This window comes from Symphodus melops (genome assembly GCF_947650265.1).
Source record: "Symphodus melops genome assembly, chromosome: 22".
Classification (NCBI taxonomy): Eukaryota; Metazoa; Chordata; class Actinopteri; order Labriformes; family Labridae; genus Symphodus; species Symphodus melops.
Window position 1 is genome coordinate 15,955,640 of NC_136712.1, and position 18,705 is coordinate 15,974,344.

General features: G+C 42.7%; 1 protein-coding gene across 4 annotated transcripts in view; it reads right to left on the minus strand.

The window, feature by feature from the left end:
* ano2b (anoctamin 2b) overlaps positions 1–18,705 on the minus strand; it is a 77,279-nt gene that overhangs the window by 23,288 nt on the left and 35,286 nt on the right. For 3 of the 4 annotated variants that reach the window (XM_079334591.1, XM_079334593.1, XM_079334594.1), the window contains 10 exons: positions 16,892–17,052; positions 16,514–16,596; positions 15,683–15,772; positions 14,687–14,770; positions 8,556–8,630; positions 8,099–8,300; positions 6,313–6,424; positions 6,074–6,131; positions 5,888–5,988; positions 658–800 (listed from right to left, as the gene is read on the minus strand). In XM_079334591.1, the coding sequence (XP_079190717.1) occupies positions 658–800; positions 5,888–5,988; positions 6,074–6,131; positions 6,313–6,424; positions 8,099–8,300; positions 8,556–8,630; positions 14,687–14,770; positions 15,683–15,772; positions 16,514–16,596; positions 16,892–17,052 (1,109 nt within the window). The remainder of the gene's footprint in view (positions 1–657; positions 801–5,887; positions 5,989–6,073; positions 6,132–6,312; positions 6,425–8,098; positions 8,301–8,555; positions 8,631–14,686; positions 14,771–15,682; positions 15,773–16,513; positions 16,597–16,891; positions 17,053–18,705) is intronic. The other variant, XM_079334592.1, reaches the window with a different exon arrangement.

Genomic DNA, 18,705 nt, shown 5'->3' on the forward strand with positions numbered 1-18,705 from the left:
TTAACCAATCCTGCTCCCAGGAGATCACAAATCTCACACCAAGCCAGACGCAATTCCATCCAACCTCTCACTGTTACTTTTTACTGAGACGGGATATCAGAACCCCGGGGGGAATATCATACATTTGTTTAAAGATGGTTGAAAGGGAAAGCCCTTCAAAACAAAGTGCCACATGTTCATTTCTTACTGCTTGAAGGTTTAATATCAACTGTGTCCATTTTTATACCCAGCTGAGATCAATTACGCACCAGAAACGCACCAGGGGAAGAAAAAAAACTAAAACTTGAATCGGTAACTGCAGCGCCTGTTTATGTGCTTTAGTCTGTCACGGACATGAATGTAAATCCTTTGAGTTATTATTTCAAATCTTCAAATCAAAATGATATAAAGGATTTTTACCGACTCTCACTGAACGCCCGTGAAGGTTTGTTTATGAAACACATAATGCCTACAGTAAGGGCTTAAACTACAGTGTTGTTGATGTTATCAGCAAAACACCGTTGTCATGGTTACAAGAATACAAGTAAAGGGTTCAAAATAAACAGTAACAAACCCGAAGTCTCATTCTTCAAGATTACAAATGTCAGTGATGTAATGGCTGCTCTGTGTGTGTGTGTGTGTGTGTGTGTGTGTGTGTGTGTGTGTGTGCAGACTCACTCATCTCCATGTACTCAGGAGTGAGACCTTCAAAGGGGGCCAGGGCGTAGTCCAGGTTCCACTGTTTTGGAGGCCTCTCGTCCTCGATCTCCGTCTCTGCTGATCCTTTATCCTTTATCGCTCTCACCAACTTTTTCAACTTCCTATGATGGACGGGGGGAAGGGAAAATATTCAATACAAGTCTTAATACCTGTGTGTGTGTGTGTGTGTGTGTGTGTGTGTGTGTGTGCGTGTGTGCGTGTGTGTTTGGAAAAAAGAAAAAGCTTGATCTCATCTGACAGAACTGTAAAACAAATACAAAGTGGGTGATGAAATAAAACCACAGGTCACACCTGCACGTTCACACACTGATGGCTGAGGCTGCTCTTCTTAAGGGGCCATCAGTATTAGCTAATCTATTCATACACAGTTATACGCCACTGACGAAGCTAAGGGAGCAACTCGAGGTTAAGCGTCTTGCCCAAGGACACAGCGGACATGTGTCTGCAGGAGCTGGGAATCGAACCCCCCACCACCACCAAGAGAGACGTCTGACTCTACAGACCACAGCCGCCCCTGAACAGAAGAGTTTCAGGACCAGACTGAAAATATACTAAAAGAAAAGTTTGAATATTGTCGAGATGATGAGAAGTTTAAAATCAAGATTTCAAGATTCAGATTATTTTTAGTCGTTTCGCTTATTTATCAGCTGTGACAAAAAAGAACAAACGTAAAAAAAATACATCAAAAAAGAAACAAGCCATGAAACCTACCACCAACCTACCTGCCATGAAACAACCCTCTGAAAGAAATAAAATCACCTTTCAGCTCTTAACATTTACAATAAATTATGCTCAAAAAGCAAAAGTGGATCAAAGAAATTTAAATTTTCAATTCAACAATTTGACTAAAACGAGGAAAGGTTCCCACTCACTTTTTTATGCCCTTTCTAAGCAGCAAATTCCTGCGTTGACAGATGAACCGTCTCCAGGACACTCTTGAAAAAAAGATCTCTTTTCATCTCAATGAGTTTCTCTTCCCGATTAAATAAAGGTTAAATACATAAAAATAAAATGAAGCCACTACTGAGTGTCCACCTAAGGCTGCAAACACCCCTGAAGTCACAGACACACATTCTAAAAGGCCCATGGCGGCAGAAAGAAGACGTTTACAGCGCTGTTAAAAAACTCACATTTGTTGTGAATAACTCACGGTGTTTATCAGCACACACTGTACTGAGTTATTCATAATAAGGGCTGTGGCTGATCTGAGTCTGACACTTCTTATTTAACTTGTTCCTCAAATCATTTTTCGGCCTTTATTAGAGAAGACAGCTCGAGAGAAACAGAAGGACAGAGCCGAACATGTGACTGTAGCTACAGTTTGAGGGACACACACTCTTAACCCAAACCAGAACCAATAGTTAAGTGGCTTGAAATAGACAATATAATAGTAAACTCAATAATCAACAAGATGGGCTCATTTGCTCTGGGCAGATTTCAAGCGGTATCTGCACCTGGAGGTCAGAATGACAAATCCTGATGAGATGAAAAAGAATTGTGTGTTTTCCAGACTACCTTTAAATTCACAGAAGTCCAGTGTCTGTGAATGTGAAGCAGACGGCTGCTGGTGAACTCGGTAAACTTTCCCCTGGAACAGAAGACACTGACACAGTCCCTGCTCGTGAATTAAACTACACAGTGGAGGATTTACACGGGTGTACAGTAATGCTTCACGTTAAACAAATTGCAAACTAACTGAACCCGCAGCCAGGAGCTGACTGTGTTCAAAGAAACCCCGGAAGATTCCAAAGAAAAAGCAGGCTGGCATCAAACTGAAGCTGTGATGCTGACAAAGTGCTGCTGGGAAGCACAGCAGGAGCACGCTCACTGCCCCGCAGGGACACACAGTAAACGTTTGCAGCAGGCGTATTTGCATGAACTTATACCTACATGTGTGTGTGTGTGTGTGTGTGTGTGTGTGTGTTTGTGTTTAAATGATGCATGTACGACTGTTTGACAGGCCGAACATACCTGATGGGGTGCGGCGACGTGCAAAAGTGTTGTGTGTGCACGTGGTTATGAAAGCGGCTTGTTAAAGCCTCATAAAGCAGCTAAATGCTTGCATTATTTACGTGATAATCACACACACACACACACACACAGACATGCACGCACGCACACACACACTCGAGAGTTACAGATGGCAGTAAACACTCAAGACAGCAGTGAAAGCGTACTGTTCTTTACGCACACAGTCATGTACACACACGTGTCCGCACTCTTGCACACACGCTTCTCTCCATACATCGAGCAGATCTGTAAAGAGATCAGAGGTTCCTGATGTCACTCGGGACACTAACTTCCTGTCGGACGTCTGTTTTTAGTTCCTTCACTCCTTGTTCCTTTTCCCCCCTGTTGTAGCAACAACATTGTTTCACTGTGAGCTTCACATCTGATGAAAAATGCAAAGCATCCCTCAACGATGTCACCAAGCTTTTCACTGGGCAAGGAGCCAAAAAAACATTTCATCTTTATTTGTTTTTTTTTGTTTTTTTTAAATCTGCATTTCAGATGTTTTAAACTGAACATCTGACAAGGCTCAGATATTTTCACCAGATTGTAAAGGGTGATAACTCCAAACAGGACACTAACGGTGCAGCTGGTGGATATCTGATATATGAAAGAGGTAAATGTTTACCAGGTAACAGAACTGTTTTCATTGTTCAGCATCTCTAGGGGTTTTTTCATCAATCTGTTTCAGTATTGCAATGCCCTCTAGAGGTGAAAACACTAAGTACACCTATAAATGATTTGTTCATTGAAAAATAAATTAACCAATTTAAGAGTGTTCGGGCTTTAACATTCTTGATTGGAACAAATCAATCACTTCTGATCACATGTAGTTTGTGTTTGTGCTTGTTGTTGTGTTGTTTTCTTCTTTGCACAAATGTGACTTCTGACATTCTTAAAATGGCTTCGAAACTACTGCCTGAAAAGAGAAAGACTAGAAGTAAAACGATATAGCTAATAGCAGTTTATGCTATTTGAGAATTAGCATTGGATACATCCCGTGATTAACATCATCAGAGTTTTCTCAGCCCAGAGGGGGGGGGTCTCTGCGTCTCCCTCTGTGGCGCCCTGGGTAGAAATATATCATCTGTTGTTTACACACAAACTGTGACCCATTTCTAGGTCTGCACGCTTCAAAGTTCCCATTTCGAACCTCACTGTGTCACGATGAGTCGACAGGTCGCTCCACTGAGTCAGAGCTAAAACACCCTTCTTGAATAATTCAACAGGCCGTGATGGTGTGTGTCAGTCACCCGTACAGGAGCTCAGGATGACGCTGCAGGGAAGTCTCCACAGACCTCGATCCTGTTTGAGGGGACAGGCACATTCAGCTTCAGTCCTCTGAGGGATTCAGCGCCTGGGAGTGTTTATGTAAGTTAAGTAAACTACCTCAAATGCATCATTATTTAAAAATCTGTATAAACCCACTTTTCCAAAACTTGTTCCAACTTCAACTGAAGCAGATTGTCTAAATAACATTGTTGTGTGTTCCTAACAAAACGCTGCTCCAACAGATCCATTCCGAGTCTCTTTGGGTTGATTTGGAATTCTTCAAGTGGAGATATCAATCTCTCAAATCTCTCGGGAGCCTTTAAGGTCGGACAGCAAGTTTCAAGCCTATTAAAAAGTCCAAGATTCTACGTTTCACCAAGCCGCTCAAGGAATTCCTCATAAAACTTCTCTGGCCCTCAGTGGAAGACTTTAAGGTTTTTAATGGTTCGCTCTCTGAGGTGTGGACACTTTTTAGTGGATGAATGCAAAGCAGATGAGCGAAAGGTATGTGGACGATGTGAGGTCCGCTGATCCCTCAGGACATCCTGCAGAGAGCGCAGCGTTTGATGAGAGACACCAGACGGGTCAGGAGGAGTCGAGCTGCGCTCACGGCAGCAGTGGGAGTCAGGCCTGCAGTCAGGTGAAGCACCTCTGGTGTGTGACAGTTGTTAAAAACAGAGATGAACCTCTGACCTTTGGGATTGGCATGTAAACTCCGAGCTGTTGCGCAAGATGAGTTGCCACTGTACAGACGCGGGAGGAATGTTATGAGGACAAAAAGGGGAGTTTTGTATGTGCCTGTGAGTAAGCTTGTGCGTTTAGCTCATAGACTTGAAAACATGGAGGTAGTCTCAGACTGCTTTGTCACAAAAGCTCAGCTGTCATCACGTCTTTGTACCTTCATATTGATTCCTCCACAGGGTAATATTCACGTGGCGTTTTCGGCGTTTGCAGAAGCACGACACAGAGTGAGCGCCACATGGACACACAGTCAGCTCTGCTCCCGTTAAACCTTCACAACATTCACACTGAAGGTGAAACGTCACAGGGGAGTCAAGGCTTCAGTGATGTCACTCATTGGTTTCTGAAGAGGCCTTATGAAGCCCAGTGATGCCATCTCAACCTTGCTATAGATCCATCTGGAAACCAGGCAGAGGAGCACCTCAGGCCGGCTGCAATTCAACTGCAACTCCTCCAACTTTAGGTCGAGCTGTTCACGTTTACTGCTGCTGTAAAAAAGTCCATTTTAATCATACTGTAAGGATTCATATTCAAGTCAGCCTCAACTGGACACTCTTGCATTTGGCTTCATTTTTTACCATGTGAGGCTGCTGCAGAGTTCACATTCACACAGCATTCACACTGAGCGCAGGATCATTTGTGTTATCTCAGACAGACTCATGTCTGGGTTCACAGCCTCGACACACAAGTCATTTCAGTCCACACATCTTTCCCCACAGTCGATGTCTGGGTGGATTTCATTGTTGATTCCAGCTACTGCAGTCTGGCTAGTTTGTCTAAGTTAAATAGATAAATAGCTAAATAGATAAAGCTCTTTTATTACCAATGACTGGATTAAAAAGGGTTCCCAGAATAATTACATCATGACGTAGATTTGTATAAAAGGAAACATTCCAGTGTCTGTTCACATGACAACAAGTCAACAACTTTAAAATGTCCTTCCCTTTTTTTTTTCAATTCAGTTGTGATGCAAATTCAGAATGTCAGGAGAATCTCTATCCCTTTTTTTAATTGCTTTTTTATTTTGTAGTTAATGCAATGCAGTAATGCAAGTCAATGGCAGTAGATGAAACCTCCTCTCTGTGTTACTTCCTCTTCTGCATCTAAAGTCTCGAGACTTCATACCAAGTGAGCACGTGCAGAGAAAGCTAAAGAGTCTACTCACGGGATGCCGATCTCAAAGATGTTGTTTTGGATCAGCTGCTTCCCCAGCATGATGATGCTGAGCTGAATGCACAGCTCGATGAGGCAGCCTCCCGGGGCACACTGAGGAAGACACACACTCCATTTATACGCTTCATTCATCATCACCTTTATCTCTCACACAAGTGAAAAAAGAGGGAAAACAAACCTCTTCCATCCGATAGTCGTTGAAAACATACACGTAATTTCCTGGTCGACCGGTGAATCTGTGAAAGACAATACGCCCGGGTTAGGAGAGTAAGGTTTCTTAAGGATTCAACGATTTCTTTATTTTGTCTCTGAAGTAACAGAAAACAAGTTTCCGTAAGGCCACTAATATTTGAGTTACAGAAAATGAAAAGCAACTTCTTACTTTGTGTGAAAACAGCCAGAAGGTGCTGCACTTACCGTCCCTTAAAGAAAGCCACGTAAAAGATGGGTGCGTATGCATTCAGGAACTTGAGCAGGAAGGCTTTCAGGATGAGGCGCTCCTCAAAGGTGGTCTCTGTTTTTGGAATCTCTGTAAAATCAGGGAGAGAGAGCAAATGTCAGTGAAGCATGGCATTGTTATTAGAGAAAAAAAAACAAACAAAAAAGTGAATATCCTGGGGGGAAACAAGATTAGACTATGCTGTATCATTATTTTATTTTTTAGGTTTTAAAAAACTGGGCTATCTGTTTGTCTGACTGTTGAACAGGAACTAGAGCATAATCAGTGTGCTGGAAGTAGGTTAAAATGCCGCTCTCACATGGCACAGCCTCACTCTCTCCTTCCTCTTTTCTCACTTTTTTTTTTTTACCGTTTTCATTCTTTTTTTCTTCTATTTCCGAGGTCTTGAATATGAATGTTAATGTGTTTGAATCCTCCTGGGATGAGTGATGGGACGACTGGAGCATGAAAACATCAAAGTTTCATCAAACGGTCCACAAAGAGGCAGACTGACTCCCTCCTGGCTCTCACACATTCAGAGATGCAGAATGAAAACGTCTGACCGTGTCGACTGTGATCACAAGGTTGGAGAGGTGGCAGATTTCTGTTAGCGTATCGTCACGGACTTCAAAACACAAACAGCACTTTAATTAGTAATAATGAAAGGCTTTATGGCCTAACCTGACTTCTTAAAGTACAGTAACTGTAACATCTGAGTTGTTGCAGGGATGCTCATTCGAGGAAAGATTTGAGTGCAGGTGGGGGACTTTTAAAGTTACATCAGGAAAACTCACAAAAATAGGCAGAAATGTACGCTTGACTTTGTTGAAAAGCGATAATAAATGTAAACAATATGCATAAAGTAGGATTTCTTAAAGTCAAAGTGTAAAAGTTCAGATTTTTCAAGAGTTCACTGCATTCATGAGATATGGTATATATCATTGAAACTCAGTGTCTTACATTATAATCATAAACTTTTGGAGTTTTAAAGCTCACATACTACTCAAAATGCATTCATGTGTTTCTTACACTCGTATGTGTCCCTAGTCTGTCTACAAACCCTCCAATTAAGAGAAACGTCCATCGTCCACAGCTTAAACTGGCTGTTTGGAGATGTTCCCTTTATGACATCACAAAGGGCAGTAACTCCCACAGCTAGCTAAGCTCTGTCCTGAGTCTGCCTCCTCATGGTTAACAATCATGCATGTTGCAAGAAAGCCAGAGTCACCCAGGCCCTGCCAGAGGGGCGTGGTCAGAAACAGCTCATTTACATATTTAAAGCTACAGACACAGAAACAGCCTGTTCTGAGCAGGGCTGAAATAGAGGAGTTTATGGGCATGATCAAATACAAGATCAGAGTGGATTTAGAAGAAGCAAGTTCAAAGACATGTTTTGAGGAGCTCTGAGACTTATTTACACTGGTAATTAGTAACAAAAGGAGAACAATGTGTGACTTTTCATTTAAGATTTGATTTTAGGAGAAATGATCTTCTGAAATATTTCACAACATTTTGTGGCTTAAAGCTTTCATTTTTACATATTTCTGCTTAAAAATTGTTCCCCCTCTGGCTTTACCACAAATACTGTATTTAATTGTAAAAAATGTGCCTCTAATAGGTTAAATAACATAACTCTGCTTTTGTTTATTAATGCCTGTCGAGAAAGTCACTCTTCTTTGTTTAGCGTATTTTTGTTCTTACTTTTTACACGTTTTAAAAGTTTCTTGTATTTGCTATCACAGCCACATCCATGTTTCTATGTACCAAGCTCGGTCAGCCACAGAGCGACGGCTCCGTAGATTTCATCAAGGATCAGAATCACCACAAGGTTGATGATGACTGCGGTGGCTGTCACCGTCACTCGGACATTGGACTTAGTCTCGGGGTCGGGGCTCATTGCCATCAGCGTCGACACAGTGATGCGGTAGATGATGACACCGAAAACAGCTGAAAACGTCAAGCCAAACTGGGAGCAGAAAAGGAAAGATATGACACATTTTAGCCATTCCTGAACCCTATCAGTCGAATGCAGCAAAGAGGGCTATAATATTTACTTAATACTTAATATTTCAATAATACATTAATGTAGTTCAGATATGTACTCATTCATACACATTAGCTGCCTTATGTTTATTTTGTCCACTTACAGGGCTTTTATTCACACATGAATTGTAAATGTATGATCTGAACTGGAGCATTGACCTGATTTTTATGTACTTACCATGAAGAGGATAGAGGAAACATTGATGCAGTATCCAGGAAGACGATCTTTCCAGGTCAACTTCTCTATGGCGGCCTGACAGGAAGGACGGGGGGACCAGAGGAGGAAAAGAGACAGAAAGTTGGCCGTCACTCAAAGAACAGTCAATGGTTCATCATTCTTGGTTTGGAGGTTTGTGATGCAGAACATCCTGTATGGTAGGCGCCGGTGTCGAGCTCGCAGTTTAACATGGTTTCAGGGGTGAATAAAAAGCAAATGTTTCTTCAGGACTGTGAGATGAAGAACATCGTAAGACTTTTTTTCCATGTTTTGTACAAAGTATAATGGAGAGTAGAGGCGGCAGCAGCATCTGTGTTTCACCGCCTCCACAGGAAGTGTAACTCCATCTCATCAGAGAGACATAAAGGAGCACAATAGCCCATTTTATAGTCTGCATCCTACATTTAGAGACCAGCGTGGAACAAATGTTTTCATTCCATGGACTGTGAAAAGCCCCGCTTTATATCAACACAGTACCGGAGAAGATCGGGGCTCCTCCTGACCCTCTAACATGACCTTTATCACATTACTTAGTTTGTATGACTCGGGTCTGAAGTTCCCAGCAGGAGAGCTGACCTACTTGCATCAAAGAGAAAATGCCACTTCGCTGACCTGTCTCCGTTTAAATATGGCTTGATCCCTGTGAAATCAAATGTTGCTTCTTCCTCCTGAGATGAGTGGCCCCATTCACTCGTACACACATATACATACATGGGCAAACAGAGGCAGGCAGGAATTTCTCACACGAACGAACACGAAACACACACACACACACACACACACACACACACACACAGTGAGGGACAGAGACTCTGAACATAGAGCATCTTGACTCTGAGAAGGAAGATACCAGCACCATCTAGTGATTATAACTCAACACTGCAAAAAGTACACTTCACCCGCCAACTTCAACTGAACCCAATATGTTCATTAATTTCATGTTTATTTGATGTGGACAGAGCGATTACAACAGAAAACCAGATGCATTGATTGAGTGTTTTAGCACACATGCTAAATTGCAACACTTGTCTACTGGAAACGAATTAAAATAGAAAGGAAAGAGAAAAATGTGTTACGTTCACTTCCATGCTGCTCTCTGACAGTCTCCTGTTTCTTATAACACAGTTAAATCTACATTTCAGAACATTTTCTATTGATGGTATTTTGTGATGATTTATTTGCTGATTGCCGTGAAGAGATGTCAACACTAAGTCAGGCACGTGGTAAAATAAAAAGGTTATAAACATCTTATGTCGTGAATAGATTTTTGGAAGTTAGGATGGATTTTTTTTTTTTACGTTGTTCTACCCTCAAATTTAACTGTTTTTTTTTTTTTTTTAACTGTTTGTACGCCATCTCTACTCTAAAGCTGTGTCTCTCAACTGGTGGGTCGTGGAGTTTCTTTCAGTGGGTCGTGAAAATGTGCCAAAGTGTCAAATGGTCTAAAAAAAAAGTCATTTTTAAAACATGTTTGTTTTGTTTCCTCTTTTTGTTCTGCCATCATGTCTTGTACAGTCTGAGGTCCAAACTGCACACCGTTTCATAAAACAAATCTCTCTGGTTGGAAAATGTCAAACATGTGGCCTCCAAGATTCTCCAAACATTGTTCAGATAAAAGACGTGTGTTACTCTGAAACGGTTTCCATGTTTCCCTCTGTTCCTTCTGCCTACACGCGACCCTGACACATGCAGCAGACGTAACCAGCTGCACTTGTTTTCTGTTGAAGATCCCCTCTGGCCTTCGGTTAATATCTGTAACAAAAATGACTGAGAACAACAAAAACGTGTCAATGAAACCGATGTGTTTGTGATCACTGATTTCACCAAAGAGAACAAGGACATCACTTTGACAGCACCAGGTACTTTGAGACCTTGGAAAGTTTCTGTAATTAATTAAAAACTAGATCTTGCTTCGACCTGTTGTAATGTTGCAAGTGAAAGTAAATGACTCTTCCCCCAAAGAAATCGGTTAAAGCTAAAGAGATTAGAATGGAAACTCTTCCTCTTTCACTACATTGATGCCTGCTCGGTTTGATGCTCATCTCCCTGCTGTAAGCTTTCCTTGTAGGCATGTGGAAGAGCAGGGAGACCCGAGAATAAAGGCAAACTGTCCACAATAAATAATTGGAATAAAGTGGTCCTGACTGAACCTCCTCCCCACTGAAGCCTCCGCTCTCCTCCAGCGGCACACCTCCAACCACCCTCCACGCACATTCATTCAAAGGAGTTATCAAATGGAAGGCATCATCATCTTTTAGCCCCAGGGAGAGTCAAAAGTGCTCGAGCTGCAATCACCTGTGGCCTGCATTGTTGTTAGCACACTTTAGTAAGCGTGTAGCTCCACATTGATTGTCTGACCTCAGAGTCCAGCTTGGTTTGTAAGGCTTTAAAAGTCCTTCGATATAAGCGGGTGCATGACCACATGTGCGCCTTCACTAACTACTTTTTGGGCCAAAGTCGTTTTCAGCAAAGTGCCACAGAGCTTTGAATTCAGGTTTTTATTTTATCGTAGACACACACCAACGTTCAGACAGGTCGATGAACCCCAGGGACTGACTTACTGAAGGACAGAAAGTCCTTCTGAGTCTAGGTAGGTGTGTGTGTGTGTGTGTGTGTGTGTGTGTGTGTGTATGTATGTGTGTGGTTGGTGGGGATAGCCATCAGAGGAAAAGGTAGTAGTAAATGGGTCAGGTGTTATATTTGGCGTGTTACCTCCATTGAGAGAAGCCCGACAAAGGCTGAGAAAGCAACAGAGGCTCACTCACAATTTGTATTTCTCCCTTTCACTTGATCCCTCGGTTAATCGTATTCTCTCTCTCTCTCTCTCTCTCTCTGTAAACCAAGACTCACTGGACTTTGAATACTTCACCTTTTGTACATTTTGTGTTTTTATATAAATATATATAAGTTATTCTCTATTCTATATAAATATATATGACAATCAAAAATGATTCTGATTCCGTCATTCTTTACGGAGCAGAAAGACTTTTAATTCTCTCACACAATCATTCTTATTTCTTCCTTAGACTCAGCCACTCCCTCTCCACCAAGTCCTCCGTCTCCCTGCTCTGGTGATCAGCTGATCTGGACGTCCAACGCAACTCTACCACAGAGTTTAAAGTTGTTCTCTCTGTTCAGCGGTCAGTTTGTCATTTCAGTGCGATCGCTGCGTCAGAAACATCCTGCCTTCTTCTATCACCACCAGGGTCTGGACTCCATCAGGACGGGTATCCTATCCTACTGTTGACCTCATTACCCCTCTGAGTACATGAAGTCTGATCCCCAAAGACTTTGCACTGTTAAATAAATAATACTTCAAGTCCCTTCTGATTGATCTTGTGTAACAGTACTGGGTGTTTCATGTCAATCATATGTCCTGTCTTATGAGTAAAAGTGAAAAATAATTACAAATAAATAATGAAAAAAAATTGACAGGTGACAAAAAAAACAGTTGCACACTCCTCATGTCATGTTTTGTTGCTTTCAAAGTGTGAAAAAATGGTTTGTTGTTGTTACGCTGTGTACATGTTAAATATAAAGATGTGATTTCATTTTAATTTATTTTAACAAACAGTGAAAAAAAATCCTGATGAATTATTCAAAGAGAAGTGCCCACTTCAGGTGTTAACATTTGATCTTTGAGCACATATCACTGTCGTGTGTGTGCGTGTGTTTGTGTGTTTGTGTGTGTGTGTGTGTGTGTGTGTGTGTGTGAGAGAGAGTTCTCTGTCACCATAGCGACATTCACTAATCTTACCCCTGGCTTCCTGCCCAGCTTGCCTGACTCCCACTCAGCTTCCCTCCCTCTGCTTCTCTCCTTCCCTCCTCTCCTCAGAGCCTCCCTCGTTCTCTCTGCCTCTCATTGTCTTCTCTCCTCGTCTCCTCTGAAGACTTTGTCTTTTTTAATTAGTCCCACAGATTTTGGAGTTATCGTCCTGCTTCTACAATTCAAACCATTTTTCATGGCAGACATGATGAGCTGTCTTTGCAGAAAAGGCACAGGTGTGAAGGATCAGCATATCAAATGATGCCGGCTCAGTTCCATTTCGCACATCAGCCAGTCAGCTGTTAAACACAATCACTGATAAACACAAGCTTACTGCAGCTCAAGTCTAATATTCATTTAACACACACTTTGACCCAAAGCTACGTGCTTCAGAGAGGGAGAACAACACAAGCAAGGATCTAGAGAAAGGGAACGTCAGGAACGTCCGGAAGTAACAAACGAGCAGCTTCAGGTCTGATTGGACACACAAGTGCTGACAGGAAATGCACAGACACAAAGCTTAACATTGACAGATCGATCATAATAAATGTTCCCTGGCAACTGAAGGTTAGTAGATATTTCCTGCCAGTATTGGTTCTGGTGTGTCAATGTGCGAGTGTTTTCAGTCGTACGAGCAAAACGTCAAACATGCCAGAAAATCCTCCAGGAACAGCTGATCAGGCCACGACATACGCGTCTTCATCCAAAGTGACGCACATCAGAGAGTACGAAGGACGCAAGCGAGGATCAAGAGGAGAGGCCAGCGTCAGTACATGCAAACAAACGGCTAACAGGTGCTAACAGGAAGAGCACAGAGGCAAAGCCCTAACCATAACCCATAATCAGCATCAAAACCATCTGCACTAAAGTCATCGTCATCAATAATATCATGAAGTGTTTTAGTGTTTTTTTTAAAGTGCACAGGGACTCTGCCGGTCGAAGGGAGTTTGGGAGCTTTGGCGCCAGAGAAGAAGAGTCGGGCCCGTGTTGTGAAGATCAGATCAGATCAGCCGTTCAATGGCAGAGCTGAGGAAGCGTCGACCCGGACGACAGAGTTCAAGTAAGGAGGAGGAGGAGGAGCTGTTTTTGTCGTTGTTTTTTGAAGCGAGCAGCAGGGTTTCCGGTCTGATGTGAGCTATCACTGAGAAGCGGTGAACAGCGGAGGGAGTGACGCATGCTGTTTTGAAGGAGGTTGGAGACCCGTCGTACTTCTGCGCTTTGGACCATTTGCAGGGGTGCGACAGTTGTGGATTTCTCACTCGTTGTCATTCCTTCGCAAACTGGTTTAAAGAGTTGATGTAAATGATATGCATGACTTGTCTCATATATCCGCACACACGATGCAGAAAAGGTAAAGAGATAAATTCCTCAGTTGTCAGAATCAGTCTGATTCTAATGTTACTTTGTCACATCCCGGCTCATAGATGGTGGCAGAAGGCGACAGCAGCAAGCCAAAGAGTCCCAGAGCCACAGTGGCAGGGCGGTCATACTTCTAAGGAAAAAACGTCATGGTTCCATTTGCTCACTCTGCGTACTGAAGTTGGGGCTTTGTGGACTTAGTTTTGGAACAAAAACACTCCACCGGCTGCAGTTTGAAGAAACACGGCCTTCTGTTTTTGTTCACACTGGCACTATTTGTCAAAAAAAAAAAATCAGGTTTGTCTCCTGTGTGGCTGAAGGTAGAAACATTCTGTTCCCTCAGTGCTGCTGACGAATGTTTCAGCCCAAAGAAAACGTCTCCAAACAGCTTCCCGTAGCCAACTTTCACTGCAGAACAATTGAGAAAATTATTTCCAAAACTGAGACGTCCATCACTGAGAAAAAAGTGCTACGAGTTCCGAAATTGGCTAGTGTTGTTTATTTTCACATAATTATCAAAAGAACTACTGAGTAAATAGTCGATGAAAATATGTAATTTCGAAAGCAAATCCTTCCTCAGACAAAAGCCCACAGGAGAAGAAATAAGGGAACTGATATGAAAGTTAATTTTGGGTCAACTTCCTGTTGGCACCAGACTCTAAAAAGTTTGGTTATAGTTTCACAGACAGATTCAGAAGATTATTCCAGGACCATTTTGCCCCCATGAGCATCAGACATCTTGGTTAAAAATGGAAAAAGAAGCCAAAAATACCTGAGGAGTTGAGACTGTAAGGAGCCAGAGGATGAGACAGGAAGAGAAGAACAGACAGACTGTAGCCTGCAGGAGGGAAAAAATGAGGCCGGGAAAGGGAAAGGGATATAGAGGAGAAAGTAAAGGAAGGGTAGAGGGAAAAGGAAGGGGAAGTGAAAGAGGAAAAAAGAAGGGGAGAGGAAGAGGAGGGGTTACCGGTATAGCTGCAGCCATAGTAGACAGCAGTTTCTGTCTCCATCTGTCCTTCCCTGTCACTGTCCCGTCCTCCTGCTTCTCTGGCTACAAAACAGAGGGACAGAAACAACACACACACAATCACACAAACAAACACAGAAACCACATTCATGCATCAAAGCATAAAAAAGTGTTTTCAATATGTGTATTTATCATGAGAGAGATTTCCAGTGTTAAAAAGTACTTGAGTTTTAAAGGTCACATGTTTTCCTCCTCCAGTTTAAATAAGTCTCAGAGTTCCCCAAAACATGTGTGTGAAGTGTCTTGTTCTAAATGCACTCTGCATGACTTCACTGTGCTTTGTGTCTGCACATACTGTCCATGCTTCAGGCTGCCTTTTCATCTCGAAACACAGCCAGCAGATGGCGTATGTTGACACTTTCTCTTTTCTTAAAATAAACACCAGTTGGATCGTTCAACTTTCCTAAATTTATCCCCCGATCAGATTTCAGTTGATCCCGTAACGTGTGATCAAGTCCCTATTTCTCCTGGACGGAGGCAGGATGCCATCTGTCGCTGCCGAAACGTGTATTCGGGCCAACGGGACTCGATGTGCTTGACCCAATTTACAAAAACAATCTAGATCACTCTCAATCATCACATTTGTTGACTACATTTTTCTGCAGCACGCACACAAAAACTATCAGGAACCATCGTAAAAGAGCCGTGTGAAATCACATCTGATGACGTAGCCAAGTGGAGGAGTTTCCCCCATCCCACTAATCCTCAGAGTGCATGATGGGAACATACTGTTTTAGAGTGTATTGAAAAGCTGATTACTGTGGGTTTGGCAGAGCGTGTTGTCAAATAAATAAAGGACTTTCCCCGGTAAATACCTTCCCGTTAGTGTTGTTGACGGTGAGGTCCAGCTAAGGGAATGAAATGCACATCTGAGTACACGAATGAGCGAGCGAGGCTGAATGTACACAAACGACAGAGGTGTGTCCTCGTCCCTACCTCATTCTTCTTCTTCTTCTTTTTCTTATGTTTCTGTTTCCTCTGCCTCTTCTGCAGCAGGATGGTCTCGTATCTCGGCCTGGGATGTTCCTGCAGAGACAAGGAAAACATGGCACTTTTTGTGTGAAGGCGTGTGCGTTATGCTCATGTCTGTGTGTTTTCTGTCTGTCTTGAAATAACACTTTCATTGTAGAATTGTGAAGCAAGTAATTGGCCGTATGCCAAAGTCGGTTTCAATCAGACAACTCGTGTTCACAACGGTTTAACATATTTATCGCAGCGGCGGAAAGTTTGTGTTTGGGTTTTTTGTGGTTTGAGGCCCTGACCTAATCCCATGGATTCATTTTACACGCAGGAACAGCTGTGATGAGATAATATGTGAAACTCTCCGTCAGAGAATCTACAGGTGGATGCTGAGGGGGCGTTGGGACTGAACGTACAGTAGGAGCTCAGCACTGGAGCTGGCAGTGACAGAGCAGAGGAGGGAGACTGGAAGTCTTGGAGCTTAAATAGACCGGCAAAGTGGGAGGATGTGTTCATCAGGTAATTGTGGATAATGATGCATGTCGGTGAAATCAGTGCAGCTCGAGTCGTCTGCCTGCCTTGCAAAGCGTCACTCCATTTCATCTACCTGGGGGTGGGGGGGGCATGGACATAGACACATGGGCAGTAGAGCAGACGCAAACCCTTAAACACACGCAAGTAGATGGGGATCGCCCAAATGTATCTGTGGTGTGTTCATGTATGTGTGTGTGTGTGTGTATATGTGTGTGTGTGTGTGTGTGTGTGTGTGTGTGTGTGTGAGCGCGCCAATGTAAACAGTGAATATACCTCATCGTCCTCAATGCCTGTAAGATCCCAACTGAAGCTCAAACTGATTTGACGCCGCTTCCAGTGCTCGAGGAAAAGCACCGCTGCGAGGAGAAAAGAAAACACAGGTTGATTTAAGTCCTAATAATCTGCATCATCTCCTGATCCACTGACAGCCAGGTGCGTTTTCAGGTAAAACACAATGCACCTTGACATGAGGGCCACACGAGTCGCTTTATCTGGGGCTGTATTTTCTGCTCTTTTTTTTTTTTAACCACACATCTGTTGGCACACGAGGTGAAGAAAGCAAAAAGGTGTCGGTGAGCAAATGAGCGTTCTCGCCATCTCGTCTGCACGCTCGCACACGCATAATGCACTCGCGAGCACTCGTAAACTCACCCCACAGAGACATGAAGATGGCAAAGAAGACGGTGGCGGGGTTGTCGAAGAGGTGCGAGGCTCTGGCGGTTCCACAGGCGGTGCTGAGGTGCCAGAAGTCGCAGGCTCCGTCACACAGAGGACACATGGTGAAATTGAGACTCTCGTCACACATCTCCTGACTGAGAGGGAGAAAAAAAATCCAGACTGAAGTCTCAGTGTGTCACAGTAACACAGAGGCACCGCTGGAAAAAGCTTTGAACTGCCGTCTCTGTAATAAACTCCAGACAAACGTTAAACATTTACAAATGAATGAAAGTTTGAACAGAATCCCACACTACATACTACTCTTCTCTGACATTATTCAGAGTCAGTGTAGGCTGAATTATCAACTATCTGCTTCGTGACACACACTCCCTCACACACACACACACGCACACGCACACACACCAAACCTGTGTGTTCTTCCCACACACCCCTGACTGAAGACAGATGCAGCAGGTATCTGGGCGATCTCCGTCTACTCTGTGTGTGTTTAAGTGTGCGCCTGTGTACGTTTAAATTGTCGTAGGAGGAAAAGCCTAATGTTTGTATTTTGTTACACTACGGTGTATTGGTCGCTTAGCAACTTGAAAGTACAAATCAGCGTACATTTCAGATCTGAGGGAATCTTTGAGGCATCTTCAGTTCTGTCAGAAAAAGAAAAAAAAAACGTTCACTGTCCTCTTATTGATCTGAGGAGGAAAGTATCTCTGATCATTTGTTTCATTTCGTCTCAGCGTCTAAATAACTATTCATTTCAAAATGTTTTTGAATTGCTCAGGTACACACCCTGAGCTGCTGAGACAGACTGGGATGGCTTCAGTTTATCTTTCAGGGCTAAAGCCCGGGCAGCACATCCGCTAATCTCTGCTCGTTTTACCATAGAAAGCCTGAGAGTCTTTTAGGTCTCATAATGCCATAAAAACAAAACTATACAGAAGGATGTCTTCTTGTTCAGGTACAACGAGCTGAACAAGAAACTGCTGTTAGCTTCAACATTTTCTTTAAACCCAACAGACTCCATCCACAACAGTTATCAAACTGCTGAGCTTATGTTTTCCTCTGGCGCCCCCGGGTGGTGAAACTTTCAAACTCCATTCCCTCTGCAGGGTCTTTTTGCACCTTTAAGAAAAAGCTAAAGACCCAGCTCTTTCATAGGCAGATTTAGAGATACCTTATTGATTCATGAATACTTAGGACCTTAATGATGATGCCGATGGTTTTGTTTGACAACGATGATTTGAAGATGGAGCCGTCGATGTTGTGCTTTAACTCTGCGCTCTGCCTGTCTGACTGTCCCGTTGGACTTGAAGCTGTTTGTTTGCACTTCCTGGCATTGTTTCCTCTTTTCTAGAGCATAGCATGTGTTCTACCTACTCTCTGATGTGCCTCACTTTGGATTCAATTGTCAAATTTTGTAGAATGTTTCTCTGCCAAAAGTGTTTATTTCCTTTAGCACCGAATGAACGACAATAGAAACAGACTGGTCAAGACAGCAGTCTGCACACATGTCCAACGATCTGCCATGTTGAATCAAGACTTTGTTAACGAAATGTTACTGTTAAAAGAGAGATATTCTATGATTGTTACAGTAAATACTAGAGCAATTACCTTCATACAAAAATTAATTTCTATAGCAATCATTCTGTAAATATGATCAATAACAACATGACGAGAAGTGACTAAAAGAAGAACAAAACTTCGATCAGTTGGTCGCCCATGAGGATTATAATGCTGCCGTAATGGTTATTTTTTAAAGAATCAATTGGAACAATTCCAAAACTTACAACACT